General features: G+C 39.9%; 1 protein-coding gene across 5 annotated transcripts in view; it reads left to right on the top strand.

Annotated features, from left to right (window-relative positions):
• tab2 (TGF-beta activated kinase 1 (MAP3K7) binding protein 2) overlaps positions 1-10,800 on the top strand; it is a 60,597-nt gene extending 49,797 nt beyond the window's left edge. For 2 of the 5 annotated variants that reach the window (XM_037086055.1, XM_037086054.1), the window contains exons 4-8: positions 2,930-3,090; positions 5,148-5,241; positions 6,626-6,721; positions 7,493-7,576; positions 8,657-10,800. In XM_037086055.1, coding sequence (XP_036941950.1) covers positions 2,930-3,090; positions 5,148-5,241; positions 6,626-6,721; positions 7,493-7,576; positions 8,657-8,796 — 575 coding nt within the window. In that variant the 3' untranslated portion in view covers positions 8,797-10,800. The remainder of the gene's footprint in view (positions 1-2,929; positions 3,091-5,147; positions 5,242-6,625; positions 6,722-7,492; positions 7,577-8,656) is intronic. The other 3 variants (XM_037086057.1, XM_037086056.1, XM_037086058.1) reach the window with 3 other exon arrangements.
• The last annotated feature ends 3,349 nt before the right edge of the window (positions 10,801-14,149 follow it).

Here is a 14,149-nt window from a genome sequence, read left to right as displayed (position 1 = left end):
ATCCTAACAGTTGAACATAAAAAAATAAGTAGTTTGGACTTTTTTGTCCCCTTTTTTGTCCCCTGAGAGGCAGGGAGAGCAGGTTAGCTAACTAGCGGCATCGGCTACAATGTGCATAATTTGCGTAGCGTGCGTGCGTAGCTTTGCACACCTCCCTGGGGGGTGATCGTCAATCCTCTCTTTGACTTCGATGCTTGAGACCATGACGTAATTTCGATCGATTTCAATAAAAAATCGAAATCGTGACACCCCTACACCTCTGTACATAAACATTATATCACACAAAACAAACATAAATAAATGTGTCTGCAGTGCATTACAAGAGTCATAAACATGACTTTACAGCACACACTTCTCCCTGAGCTGGACAGCAAAACTGAAAGCATGTGCCTCTCTGTTCATTAAATCCAAATGCGGCCAGATTTTGTAATCACTCACTGACCATGATTGACTTGTAACGCTAGTGTTATGTTCATCCAGTTTTCAGTGCAAGAGAGCAGCATTGCGATATAACTTTACAACTTCTCCCAATAAACATAGGGTGCAGTCTTCTGATTATGCTGTGTCACTGCATTGATGCAGAATCTACCCCAGACACAGACAAATAAACCACTGCTTTCAGAGAAAGCCTGAATGTTTTTGGCCACCATAGTAGGAGCGAGGTGAGGGTTTTTTAAGTTAAGTTGGTTGCAATCTGAAACGTCAACGCTAGATGCCACTAACTTAAAACGGTATTTCTTGTGAAATGATAAATCTGGTTGGTGTCTTAAGGAGAGATGCAAAGCATATCATTTCAGAATTTAAATCGCAATGTGTGAATGCACAATGGTCACATCACAGGACATGCAGTATCAACTAAGGCTCTTTCACATTTTAGATGTTAATTTCTATTTTTGAAAGTTATCTTTGCATCAATTGATAAATATTCACAATGTTGCCACTCAGTAGTAACCATGGTGACTGCTGCCTAATGTAACATCACATGTCATCATAAACTATTGAAGTTATCGGCTGAAAATGTCTCTAAATATTTCAGTGTTGTTTTTTTCTTACATTTTGCAGCGCTAGGTTTAATCTATTAATGAATTAAATAATCAGGTGAATCAGAGAGCCAAACACAATGACTGTTCCATTGTGACACATCTGGCATTGTTGTAGCTGAACTAAAATCAACAGCTCATATAAAGTCATTCATTCATTTGGCTTTTTTCCATGTTCACTTTATGTTCAGCTCTACGAGTGTTGGGCTGTTGGAGAACCCCACTTTTACATTCCCTTTTTGAACACTCTGCCTATTCTCTTCTACTGCTTGATGTAGGTAACAGTGGAGCTAGAGGACATTTTGACAGGAGAACTAATGTATGATCACCAGTTGGCCATCTTCCTATAATTTGTGAAGTGGCATGTGTGTAGCAGTGGAAAAGGCAGTTGTTTATAGCTGAATGTGTGTGCAGGAGGAGTTACAACCTGTCAACAGATGCAGGAACTATCATGAATTATAGGAAACATGTTGTAGAGACTTGAGCAGATCATGTGCACGGTTAAGGTTTTGTATTAAGCGCTGCATCAGAATGTGCCTGCAGCAGTCTTACCACACCAGGTGATGAAATACAGACCTATGGACAGCGTTAGGGATCTTATGTCGCTCCTCTGTATCTCCTTAAACTCAGATGTTTTTATGCACAGAGAATTATACTGAAAACTGGTATGATTGGTGTTTGCAGAGATTAGCCTGTGTGATGAAAAAGTGTCAGTACTGCACACCTACTATTCCTGGAAGGGAAGGGCCTTAGTTTTGATCTGCAGCTTTTAGTTATAGGAAGTTTATCATTTTTCTCAACCTTTCCCTCTTTTGATGATCATGCAAAAATAGGGATGTCAATATTGGCATTTTTCCACTGATAGGGGATTGGCAATTTTGAATGTGGACCCAAGGATTTTTATTTTTTTTTTACGTTAGAACACAATTTGTGGCAGAACTCAGACGCGCACCTAACGTTACTCTGGCAATCCTTTGGATAAAATGTCTGCAGTGTGGAAGTATTTTAAATTAGAAAGTGAAAGCAGTCCAATAGCAACATGTCACATCTGCAATACAACCATTTCACGAGGGAGTAACAAAAGAGTTGCATTTAATACTACACATTTGGTACGATAAAATATTAGACAAAATATAAATTAATTCATCACTCTGGGTAACCAGCTCATCTCCATGGTAGAGGATGAGGGTTTTCTTCGTCATCTGGATTTTTATAACTCCCGGTATGCCCTACCATCTCTGTATTACATTACATTTATTCCACTTTCGAGTTATAACGTGCTGGTATGCACACTAGTTTCGTGGGTCTCATACAGCAGAGCATGTAAAACAGGCAGTTAAGGAGATTTTGAACACATGTGAAATAGACAAGCAATGCGTCCTTGTCATTTTACGTGACAACGTAAGGAATATGAAAAAAGCAATGGATGATATGGAGGTACCAAGTGTGGGCTGCGTCTCACACACACTTCAACTGGCTGTACACGAGGGTCTGCTGTCATAATGCAGTGTCACAGACTCACCTACTAATACAAGGACGGCGATAGGCCAATGTTGCAATAGCATGCGCAGAATTAGAAAGAGACATATGAAAGTATATACTTTGTTTCAACAAAGTAAAAAAACCTGAGGCTAAGTATCAGATCGGGACTTGGTATCGGCATTTACTAATTGTTAAAGGACTTGGACTAGGGTAAAAAAAAGAAAAATCCTGATCGGGACATCCCTATGCAAAATTATTTTCACATTTTTCAGTGCCACTAAATGAACATAGAACAGAAGAAAACAGCTGCTGATAGTACTGTGTGTGTGTGTGTGTGTGTGTGTGTGTGTGTGTGTGTGTGTGTGTGTGTGTGTGTGTGTGTGTGTGTGTGTGTGTGTGTTGTCCAGCGTTGTTGGTCCATCAGAAAGCCCGCATGGATAGGCTGTGGCACGAACTGGAGCTGAAGAAGAAGAAGCTGGAGAAGCTAAAAGAGGAGGTCAACGAGATGGAGAATGACTTGACCAGGAGACGGATGGAGAGATCCAACTCGGCCTCCCAGATTCCTTCTGTAAGATTATTCAGGGATCTTAGATATGTAATTGTCAATTTTTTTTATTATTCTTTTGGTGTGTGGAAATCCATTCAGTAGTTTTTGTGTAATTTACTGACAAACCAACAGCCAAATCGACACGGATGAAAACATTGATGGCCGTAATAATGACAGGAAATGTGAGGAGAGGTAGAGGCTTACAGTAAAGTAACAAGTTGTTGTCAACTCTGCTCCACTCCTTATATTTGTACAGTAATACAGGGCAAGCAACATAGGTTTGCCGATGATACTGAAACAAGTGATACTGATATTTAAGTGGCACAGTAAATACACTAAACATCAATGTGACAGTGCAACAGGATGAAAACAGAGAGAGGGAATCAAGGGCTACATGAATCAGCATCAGTATAGTAATTTATATTAGTGACATAGCAGAGAGGATGTGCAGAAACAAGTGTATAGTTTCAAGATAAAGGTCTCCGAACATATCAGTCGCCGAGTGTGTAGAATTCTTGATGTAACATTTGAAAATATTTTGTTTTTTGGGAGACCTGCCACCATCCACAATCATCAGGTATAGTATGATATAACTACATTTGGTCATATTTCTCAGCTGACACCAGGTAGAATGTAGAGAAGTCTCAAAGGGAAAATGTCAAGAAACTATCCAATTTCTTTCATTGGCACATCTGTCAAGTTCTAATCGTGATTTGATTAGCAGTTAACTCATAAATGTATGTCATAAAGCGTCATCAGATAAAAGGCAGAACAGACAAAACAGAATTATCTCGGTCACATTGCCATTGTTCCAGCTCATGGCACATCAGTGCTCCGACAGCCTGAAACTATGCTGATTACAGGGTCTGTTTATGATTTGCCTGATATTGTTCCATATTTTCAGACTGACAGAACTCACAATTTATGTCAGACTGACTTCAAAGTTCTTTCTGGAGCTGTTTTTTTTTAAAATTTATTTTCAGCTTCATGTCAGATCTTCAGCTGTCAGTTTGTTGATCTCGGCTTCAGATGAAGAGCCTCTCCTAGTTTTTTGTTGAGTCAGCTTACAGTTTGAGTCAACGGGAGAGAGTGGCTGTAGAGTAGAGCTTAGATCGGGCCCAAAAGAAATCAAGCCCGACCCGACCTGAGCCCATGCACATTGTGTCCGAGCCCGGCCCGGCCAGATACATTAACTGTAATTATGAACCCAAGCCTGATTTACACACGACATTTTTTTAATACGTGGGCTGTTATAAGTGACGTTCTCAACTGCAATTCCGAGTTGTTTCAACTACAGAAATATGTTTTGAATTATCTTAATGAATAATGCAAGTGCCGCACTTAATGCACTCGACAAAGCCGACATATGTTGTCACTGCCCACGACTTGTTTAAAATGGTTCCATTCCTCCAAATTAGCTAAAAGTTAATTCTCCTGTTTTTATTTATTTCTTTACATCTGCAAGCTCCATGTTGCACTTAAGCTACACAATCAGTGATGCTGATGACACATTACTCTAATCTGACCAGTTTTTTCCGTAACGAGTAATGAGTTAATATTTCCAAACCAGTAATCAGATTAAAGTTACTTATTGCAGTCACTGTTACTATTATGTTTGTAATTTTCCTTAGTAGAAATATATAGTTTTGCGATTTTCTTACATCTCAGGGAGTGATGTCAAATATGCGACAAGTTGCGTTTTCATCATGATTACATCATGATTGATGTGTACACCACGCAGTGACACAAATGTAAACAACAATGGAGGGAGAAGAGAGATGCGCGTTTTCTGGCTGGAAATACTTATAATTATAATTATTTTGATTTATTTTTTTTTTAAAAACACGCACACACACAATCTAAACTCTACTGTAGAGGGTTAATTGCCCTGTGTTGCTGAGCTCAGTAGCTCCTTGGTTCAGTGCTGTTTACTGTTGCGAGAGTGGAACAGCTTTCACACACACACACACACACACACACACACACTTATTCAAAGATGTGTTCCACTGACTTAAAGCAGGATGTCAAGCCTTTGTGACAGCTAACCCATCATTCCCTCCTGTCTCATGCTCTTTCAGCTCGAGGAGATGAAGCAGTTGCGATGCAAAAACAGGTTACTGCAGATAGACATCGACTGCCTCACCAAAGAAATTGATCTCCTTCAAACGAAAGGTAGGATTCTGTGTGTGCATATCTCTCTGATATTAAATATAGAATATTTGCAGCTATTTGGATATTGTGATCTTGCACACAGCACCTGTGTATGACTGCATTCTGTAATGATAAAGTCAACAGCAAGTCATTGAGTGATCCTGTGCAGCTGTAGCACACAGTCAGGCCTGCTCATATCCTCTCCACACACACACAGTCAACCTGCTGCCATTGTGCTGTTAACTATCGGCTCTTCCTGAATTACATCCTGTTGCTGGTTGGTAACAAGGGATTTATTGGCCCCCTGGCAGCACTGCCATCAGAGGTCAAGCCACCAACCGGCCGGTGAAGAAAGGCAAATGGCTGAATGAATATTACCTCTCACCTACTAAAGTCATGAATCTGGTGAGAACTAGGATTTAACCCCAGACGTTCGCTGTAACCAGTTATGGCGTCAAGTCACACTCATCTTTTGTGATTTAGGTTAGATTGTTTTAATGTTTTGTGACTTTCTAGTGATTTGGGGTACACAGAAGTCACAGTTCGGCACATACCTTGGTTTTGGTGGCACGCAAATGCTTAAAGTTCGTTTTCATGTATTTTCGACTGGCAGTAGTGTAGGTTACAGTTGCTCCACTTAAACACAAGTCATATTTCAGTATGTCTTTGGCCTCATGTGCCTTCACATCTAGAAGTTGCATTAAACAGTAGGGAGAAGTTGTTGGTCTTTCTGGGGTTTTCTTTTTGCCTCGCACTGGTGATTGACACATCTGGATGATGCCATCTAATATGCAATGTTTGACATGTTTCTACTCACATACAACTGTCGTACAACACCAACACACTGTCCATTCCCTCCCAAATCTTCCCACACAGCCGATTTGAAAGAAGCACCCAGGTTTGCTAGCTCCGGAGTCTCATTTGAACCGACCGTAGCTCATAGTCACAGTGTCTTCTTCATCTTCCTTTTTTTGAGTTCTCTTCTGCCTCTGTTGTTTAATGGCAGTTGAAAAACAGCTATTATGTGCAATGTTTCCACTTAGCTTGGAGTGTGGATCAGTATGGTTATTCATTTTACTGAGATGCATACACCACCATGTTTTCATACCATGACGTCATAACTGTTTGCTCCTCGTTTGGGCGTGTTTGTGGGTTAATCAGACCACCCGATACCCCGGTTTGTGTACTGTTTTGAGTGTGTTTTAGAGTCGCTTGAAATGCTCCACATGGTTGAGTTTTAACATCCTGCCACACACTAGCATCACTGTGATGATTGTACTATATAAAGTGTACAGTTGGGGTGTATATACAGGATTTTCTAACTGCAGGTGTTACTAAAAAATGTAAATCCTATATTAAATGGACAGTAAACCTGTGGTTCCACTCTTTGTTCTTCTGTTTTAAGGACCACACTTTAATCCCAGTGCAATCCATAATTTTTATGACAACATTGGATTCCTTGGTCCTGTCCCACCCAAACCCAAAGGTACTTTATCTATTGGTAAGTTTAGAAAAGGTTGCATGGTCATGGCTGGGCATTTCATACATTAAGATTTTATTCATTTAGCTTACTGTTGGCTTTACTACATTAGCACTGTCTCCTCAGGTTATCCCGTTAATAGATTATATATGTTTATATTGTTTCCATTTATTACCCAATGTGCTATTGTTCTTATATGTCAGTCATGTGGTCACTATTCAGTTGTATTTTGTGATATCCATTTCTCATTTATTCATTCATTTATTCATTCATGTATTTATTCCGCTCTCAGGCTATACTTACAGACTTACAGGACAGTGCTGGTTGTGTTGCCTATAACTGTGTTTACTGAAATAGTGTGGATTTGGACTGAGCATGCAGGCCCAAATATGCAAAACAACCAGAATAAACCCTAAAGCTAAATCTAAAAGGTTAATAGTACTAACTTCAGTGAGGGAGCTTTTCATTATCCCATTTATGTTCCATCATGTTTGTAGCAATCTGGGTTGTTGAAAACCAGTGTCGAAAATCAGAGACCTGCACACCAAAAAGCCCCATCTGAAGGACATTTATTTGCTGGCTGAGGTTTTGAGAACAATGCCCTTCGTCAGACTTCACCATAGTGCTCGAAACATCACACAGCAAATCAAAGTCTCTTTCTTTGATATCTACTGATATCATCATCTCTGCACTTTTCTTCTTTCCCCCACCTGCTCTGTTATCTTTATCCTCCCCCCTCCTGTCATCCATTTATGCTTCATTCTGTGCTCTGCTCCATTATGCCTGGGCCAGACAGGAGAGGAGGATGTAGATATAATGTGACCTCTGAGCTCATGATGGAGCCCTCTTCTGGTCCTTCCACTCCTCTCCCACTTGGTTGGTATCTTCTATACTCCATCTCTTCTTTCATTCTGTGTCTATTCATCATCTCATTGGCAGGAAAAGATACCACAAAATACAGCAAAGGCACATTGAATAACAATGTCCTGATTGCCTTTACTAACACCTAGAAATGATACACAGCTGAGGATGGATGAAACACATACATGAAGACACACACATTGTAAATGCACACACTTGATTTCACAGTGCCGGCATGCACGAGTGAACACACAGACACACACACAGAAACACACACAAGCATGAATCCAACGACTTATCGAACCGAGAGGAAGTGGAATACTTTAATTCCCTTCTGACACACACACACTGTAGGTTTGAATCCATTTACAAAGCGTGCACACACACGGACAGACATATACACAGCTGAAGTTTCCCGTGCTATTACTGCATTACTGCACTGCACTACCCAAGTTCAAGAAAACAAAAAGCAAAAAAGATCAGTATTAGTTCAAAAATAATAATAATCTAGTGTGAGTGTGCTTCTACTAAACAGAAATGCATCTTCCACAAGTTTATTTTGAGCCTTGAAATTCAAAATCTTCCTTGTCTTAATGTAGCATGTCTTTTAATTGTTCTTTTGTTCTTGATTTAAAGAATAGCTAAAACTAAGTTTAAGTAAGACAAGGTTTAAATGCAGCATTTTCAGGTTATGCAACACATCACTGTCCAGAGTCACTTGAAGCAGAGAGCACAGGGGGTTTTCAAAATGAACTGAATTGAGTGCCTGCTTAGAGTCTTAAAGAGGTCAAATTACACTAGATGCACTCCTTTCTGTATAATGATACTAGACTCATTTCCTTGGTCATGCACTTAATTTCTTTTAGGGTTAGGGTTAGTTAATTTTTTAGTAGAAGACCTGTTGCTGTGTTATCCAAGTTCTTTTTAACCATTTAGCCTATAGACTTATTTTAGGTTACTGTCCACAATACTGCACTGCATGTAAACAAACTGATACACAAGTGTCCACGTCATCACAGCCACATGTGCACACCATGTTGATGTTCCTGATAGACAGACTTGTCCTAACCTCCTTCTCCTTCCTCTCTTCTTCAGACCCGGGCAGTAAGGTTGTGAAGCCCGCCGCAGACCAGGAGGAGGACGAGGGCTTGCAGTGGAGCTGCACCGCCTGCACCTTCCTCAACCATCCCGCCCTCAACCGCTGTGAACAGTGCGAGTTCCCACGGCACTTCTGAGCCAACAAGGCTGCGACGCGCCGCCCCCTCCTCTGCCTGCCCGTCTTCTACCAGACTAGAATATAAAAGGGCCCTCTCTGTTTCTGTGTTGTTGTATGAAAACTCAGACGGGTCGTAGTCATCGTGCACCATGCGGCCTTTTTTCCTGGATTTTTTTGTTTTTTGTTTTTTTGTTTTTCCTCCTGTTTAAGGTTCTTAGAATGCTGTCCACTGAAGGCTTGACTGGATAGTGTTTACAGCTTGTGTTTTTTCATAAAGGCTGGCAGAGTCGGATGATACCTCACCTTAAGAGACTTGGATGGCGTGGGGTCACCTCCCCCTTCTCTGCTCGACGGGTGACACTGGGGATACCTCGCTGCTCCCACTTACAGTATTACGAGTGTGGCCCTGCAGTGTGACGGCGCACATACACACACCTACACACATACATTGATACACAACACAGGTGCCAATGTGCCTTTTGCTGATTGAATTTTTTGTTCTTCTTCCTCTGTGGTGGCATGAGCAGGGGATTGGGAACTGTGTTCAGCCGCTCCATCTGAAGGGAAAACTAACAGACTAATGGTGGACTTTAAAGTTTGTTTGCTGTTTCTAGAGGATGTCCAAGGGGGAAGCAGTGTTGCTGCCACTCAAACATGCCTCTTGTCCTCCCCCATCAGTATCCTGTCTCTTCAGACATGAGTTAATGAAAAAAGAAATTCAGTTGCATGCTTTGTGTACAGTACACAGAGGCAGAAAGTCCCTTTGAGCTTTTTACTGTACATAATTTTAGAATGTGCCTTAAAAGCCTTCTTCCTCACACTATGAATCACTTGTATTTCCTGTAAGTATAGCTTTATAGACTTTAATAACTTTTTGTCTTGTTGTTTGTTGTTTCCCTCTTTCAAACAAATAAGCACCATGCTCCCTTTTTAAGCTTTTTACTTGATTTCTGTGAGAGTTGAAGCCTTGCAGAAGGAGAGGAGCAGAGCAGTAAAAACCCTTGCAGTCATCATGAAGCTACATCTGCCCGGTCCGTTCATCGCTTGTGTAATTGTTCGATCTGCAGATGCAGCAAAGTGGAAGGCGATGGAGGAGTCTTTTTTTGTTTGTGTTTTTCTTCCAGGACACCAAATATGTGGGGACTGTTGGGGGAGGGAAAGGGTTAAAAAGCAAAATTACAAACTGCCATCTTATCTGACAACTGGAATGTAGGTTTAATGTGTGGGGACGACTACACCTCAGTGCAAAGAGACACTCATTTTCCAGTACAATCAGGATGTTACTGCAGATCAGAGCTCTCCTGGAACAGCTGATTGGCTTCAACGTTTCCATGTTGCTGTGCACCTGAATTGGGTTTTTGTGAGTTATCAAAGTGAATATGTTTCTGTTTCTGTGATGTAGAAATACTGTCATGGGTCCCATGTCTTCTAGACAGCAGGTCACAGTTGTTACATCTTGGAAGCAAGTAAGGTAAAAACAGTTTTTGTCAAAATGCAAGCACAACATGACTGTCCACTTTGTATACTGTTATTTTTTATTTGGCTCTTTTCATCCTCCGAAGCTTTTATTGATGAGGGTGTTTCTAAAGTTTACTTTATTGTCATTAACTTACCTTAACTCTGGTGTAGTTACTTTGTTTTGTTATTTTCCACATTTGTGAAAATGTTGCTTTGCATCAGTGCCTTCAGAACTATTGAATTTGTATTGATAATCTATTCTGTCACACCCAAGTGCCATTTTTTTAAATCTAAATTTTAGTATTGTTTAAAAACCCATTTAAAAGTAGAAGATGAATTATTGTCTCTTAAGCACTTAACGCCATACTTTTTTCTTCTTCCAACCCAAGGAAATCAGTTTTCAGCTTACCTGCACCTTGGTGTGAAGAGGCAGTTTATTCATGTTTTATTAATGGAAAAAGATAATTTGGATTTCTAAAGTGTTTTTTTGATTTTAGCTGGGAAAACTGTCTTTGTAACAGATAAGTTATTTGTAAAAATAATTAAAAAAAAATCTATTCTGAAATTCCTGGTTTGTCTTTGTGTTACTTTAAAGCAACAATCAATGTTTGTTGATATTGTGATCCACCAGGGGGCAGAAGAGAGCGATGCTGGTTGTGGTAGAGGCAGGTATAGAGTGACCACCAGTGGTGCAAAGTAACTGAGTATGTACACTCAAGTATTGTTTACGTACATTTTGAGCTACTTGTACTTTACCTTAGCATATCTATCTTCTGATACTTCTGTCACTATGAATCTATAGCCCTTTGTAGATAGAAAAGGCAGCACATTTGCTCCAAGGTAAGGGCAGCAATGGATTGGCTATATGACGGCTTTTATTTTGGTTTTAGCTCTGCAATTAACTAACTTCGGCTTGACACACAGGAAGACACATCTATCCAGTCTGGGTTGGATATATGGCGGCGCCTTTGTCGGCCATCTTGACTGCAAATGGGCACTATTGGGGGAGAGATTTAGATAGGAGTCAAGGCAGAAATACCCCCTTTCAGATAAAAGGCGGCACATTTCCTGCAAGGTGAAGGCGGCAATGTGCCGCCCTGTCTTTCTAAAACAGAGGCGAAATATTCCTTCTTTTCCAAAAGCCACCACTGAGGCAGGTATAAACGTGACGTGCGTGAAGCATGAAATTTGGGCTTTCTAAAAGCGACAAAGAATTTGTCTTCAAAACAAGAGCTTTACATTGCACCCCATTGGAGTTTAGAACTGGGTTCTTAGCAGATGGCTTTTAATTTGAATGTAGCGACCATTCGTAGCTTGCTGCTACACCAACAAGCAAACACAACCAAACAGCTACAGAGACCAAGGAGATGCTAGCATCCGTCCTCTGTCTAAAGCCGCACACAGGGCAGCCAAATTGGCAGCCTCCTTATAAAAACGGCTATAAATCAGAGGCACATTTTCTGTTTGTACTCCACTATATTTATAGAATAGTTAATTGCAGAGTCTGATAAAGAATACAAAATATAATCATCAAAAGAAGAATAAGATTAGTCCCACCTTTGCCAGCTTCCTCATTAAAGGGATGCTGTCATGAATGCATCAGTAATTATAATGCATTACATTAGAGTAATCATCATTCTGAAAAGATCATGCTTTTACTTTTAGCGCTGTAAATATAATCCAGTGTTATTAATTATGTGCTATTACCAAAGTGTCATGTTGACTGCATGATTGTAACTGTAACCATATATAACTGTAATATTTCTGCACTAGTATTGCTACTTTTACTTAAGTCAAATATCTGACTATTTTTTCCACCGCTGACACCAGCCTAGTGTTACATAATATTTCCCACAGTATACTCTTCTTAAAGGCCTGACAGTGATGGACTAGAACATAAGTAGATGGTTCACACAAACTTTGTGCTACATCATAGGAGAAAAACTGGAACTGGTTTTATCAGCTGCATTGCTTGGCGTTGGACATGCTGACTCACTGGGACAGTTGTGCCTTTTCTATTATGAGCAGTCAACACATGGTGTTTAAAAAAGCTTCTAGCTTGAATTTGTTGTTATACTGTCAGAGGTTTTGCCTTTATAGCTGCTGAAAGACACCTGCATCCTCAGATGATGGCAAAACCTTGAACGTGCTTAGTTTGTTCAAAAAACAAAATGTGTATGTTATTTGTAGCTGAATTATCTGTAACTGATGATGATGATGACTGATGGGAGTCCCCTGTCAAACAGCACTGAAGCAATGATCCTACCCGCTGAGTTAAAGTAGAGTCCAACATTTGAAAGAAGAAATAACACATTCTTGCTTGTATTAAGTTGATTTTAGTAGCAGCTGCAGTTTATAAATTAAAGACACAGAGGTTTTACTGCAACAGTATGTTGAGCTACAGACGAGAAGCTAAGTGGGACTTCCGTTTGCTGCAACCGTATGTTGTTTGGGGCAGCTCTAGCTCATTGGGTGGAGCAGGTCGACGAGTGATCAGAAGGTTGCTAGTTCAAGTCCCGGCTCCCCTCGCGTGGGTAAACTGGTAGATAATGAGATGAGAGTTGAGTTTGCTAATATTAGCATGACAAGACAAATAAACACAGCTTTATCTTTTGTTTATTATGTCAAACGCTTGTTAAATTAAAATATATAAAATCAACTTAAAGTACATAAGGCATAATATCTTCTTTTTAACATAGCCTAATTAATGAAAAACACAAAAGTGGGTGCGCGATGGGATGTCGTAAAGTGGCTCAAGCGCTTTCAGCATGTGTTTAAAGCACTCGTTTTGTATGACCGAAAATGGCCTCATGTCTGCAGCTATAAACACACCGATAACATTTGTGATGGCTTTAGCCTGGTCGGATTATGCAGCAAGGGGCTCCTTAAATGCTGCGGTGATAAGCAGTTGCTGAGCAGCCTTCGTTTTCACTCCTGACAGTGAAACTCTGGGGTGATGTCACTTCAAATGAATGGCCATGCTTGATGTTTCCACGGTCATGTGGCTTTCTTGTGCCACAGTGCCTACACACCGTCACAGTTTTATCCACTAACCTTTTTTTTTTTTTTTTCATAAATCAATCCACCGATCACGTGTGTGCCGAACCGATACAATACCTCCAATACCAATGCCAATACCTCATAATTGTTCATTACTCACAATAATAATTATACACAATAATAATTTTTAACATGTTACAATCATGATTACAATGTGATTTAATTTACTGTAAGTGGCAATTGGGTGCTTTAAGCAAAGAAATTAAATCTCTATTTCACAGATAGATGTAATATGTTACATACAGGCTCACTTTAAAGGATAAATCTGATGTCCTTTAAAGTGCTCGGCCTATTGAAAAAAATACATTTCTGTGAGATACACAGTTGCAAAGCCAGATTTTCATTAGCAACAATGAAATGAAAAATGAGCAATCACTGAGCTGCTCATTTACATTTTGCAGTAAATATCCCTGACACAGGGCTGAAAAGTTCTGCTCCACTGGCTCAAACCCTCAGCATGAGTGTTTTAACCAGCAGAGAGCAGCAGCAGCACCTCCGAAATATAATCAGTGCTGATTTCACCCCCATAATGCACTGCAGATGCTTCATAGATGATGGAATGTAAGTATTACATTAACTCAAGTACTTAATTTTATCTGTATAATTCATAAATCTGATTTACAGTAAAAAAAAATAACTTCTTTCCAGTAAACAGAAAAAAATTCAAAATTGGATCAGATCATTAGCCATGCTGATGTCAGTGGACCCATTAAACAGTACACAAACATGTAAATACCGTATGAGCTATGTATAGTTATCTTTAACTTTTTGGTTCGATTGTTAAGTTAATTTATTGGCAGATACTTCAGTACAGGATGTTTGTGTATGTTATATATCACAGACAGACACCCAGA

Source organism: Acanthopagrus latus, chromosome 22 (genome assembly GCF_904848185.1).
Source record: "Acanthopagrus latus isolate v.2019 chromosome 22, fAcaLat1.1, whole genome shotgun sequence".
In the NCBI taxonomy this organism is placed as follows: domain Eukaryota; kingdom Metazoa; phylum Chordata; class Actinopteri; order Spariformes; family Sparidae; genus Acanthopagrus; species Acanthopagrus latus.
The sequence above is the reverse complement of the archived record's forward strand: the minus strand, read 5'-3'. Positions and strand labels throughout refer to the sequence as shown.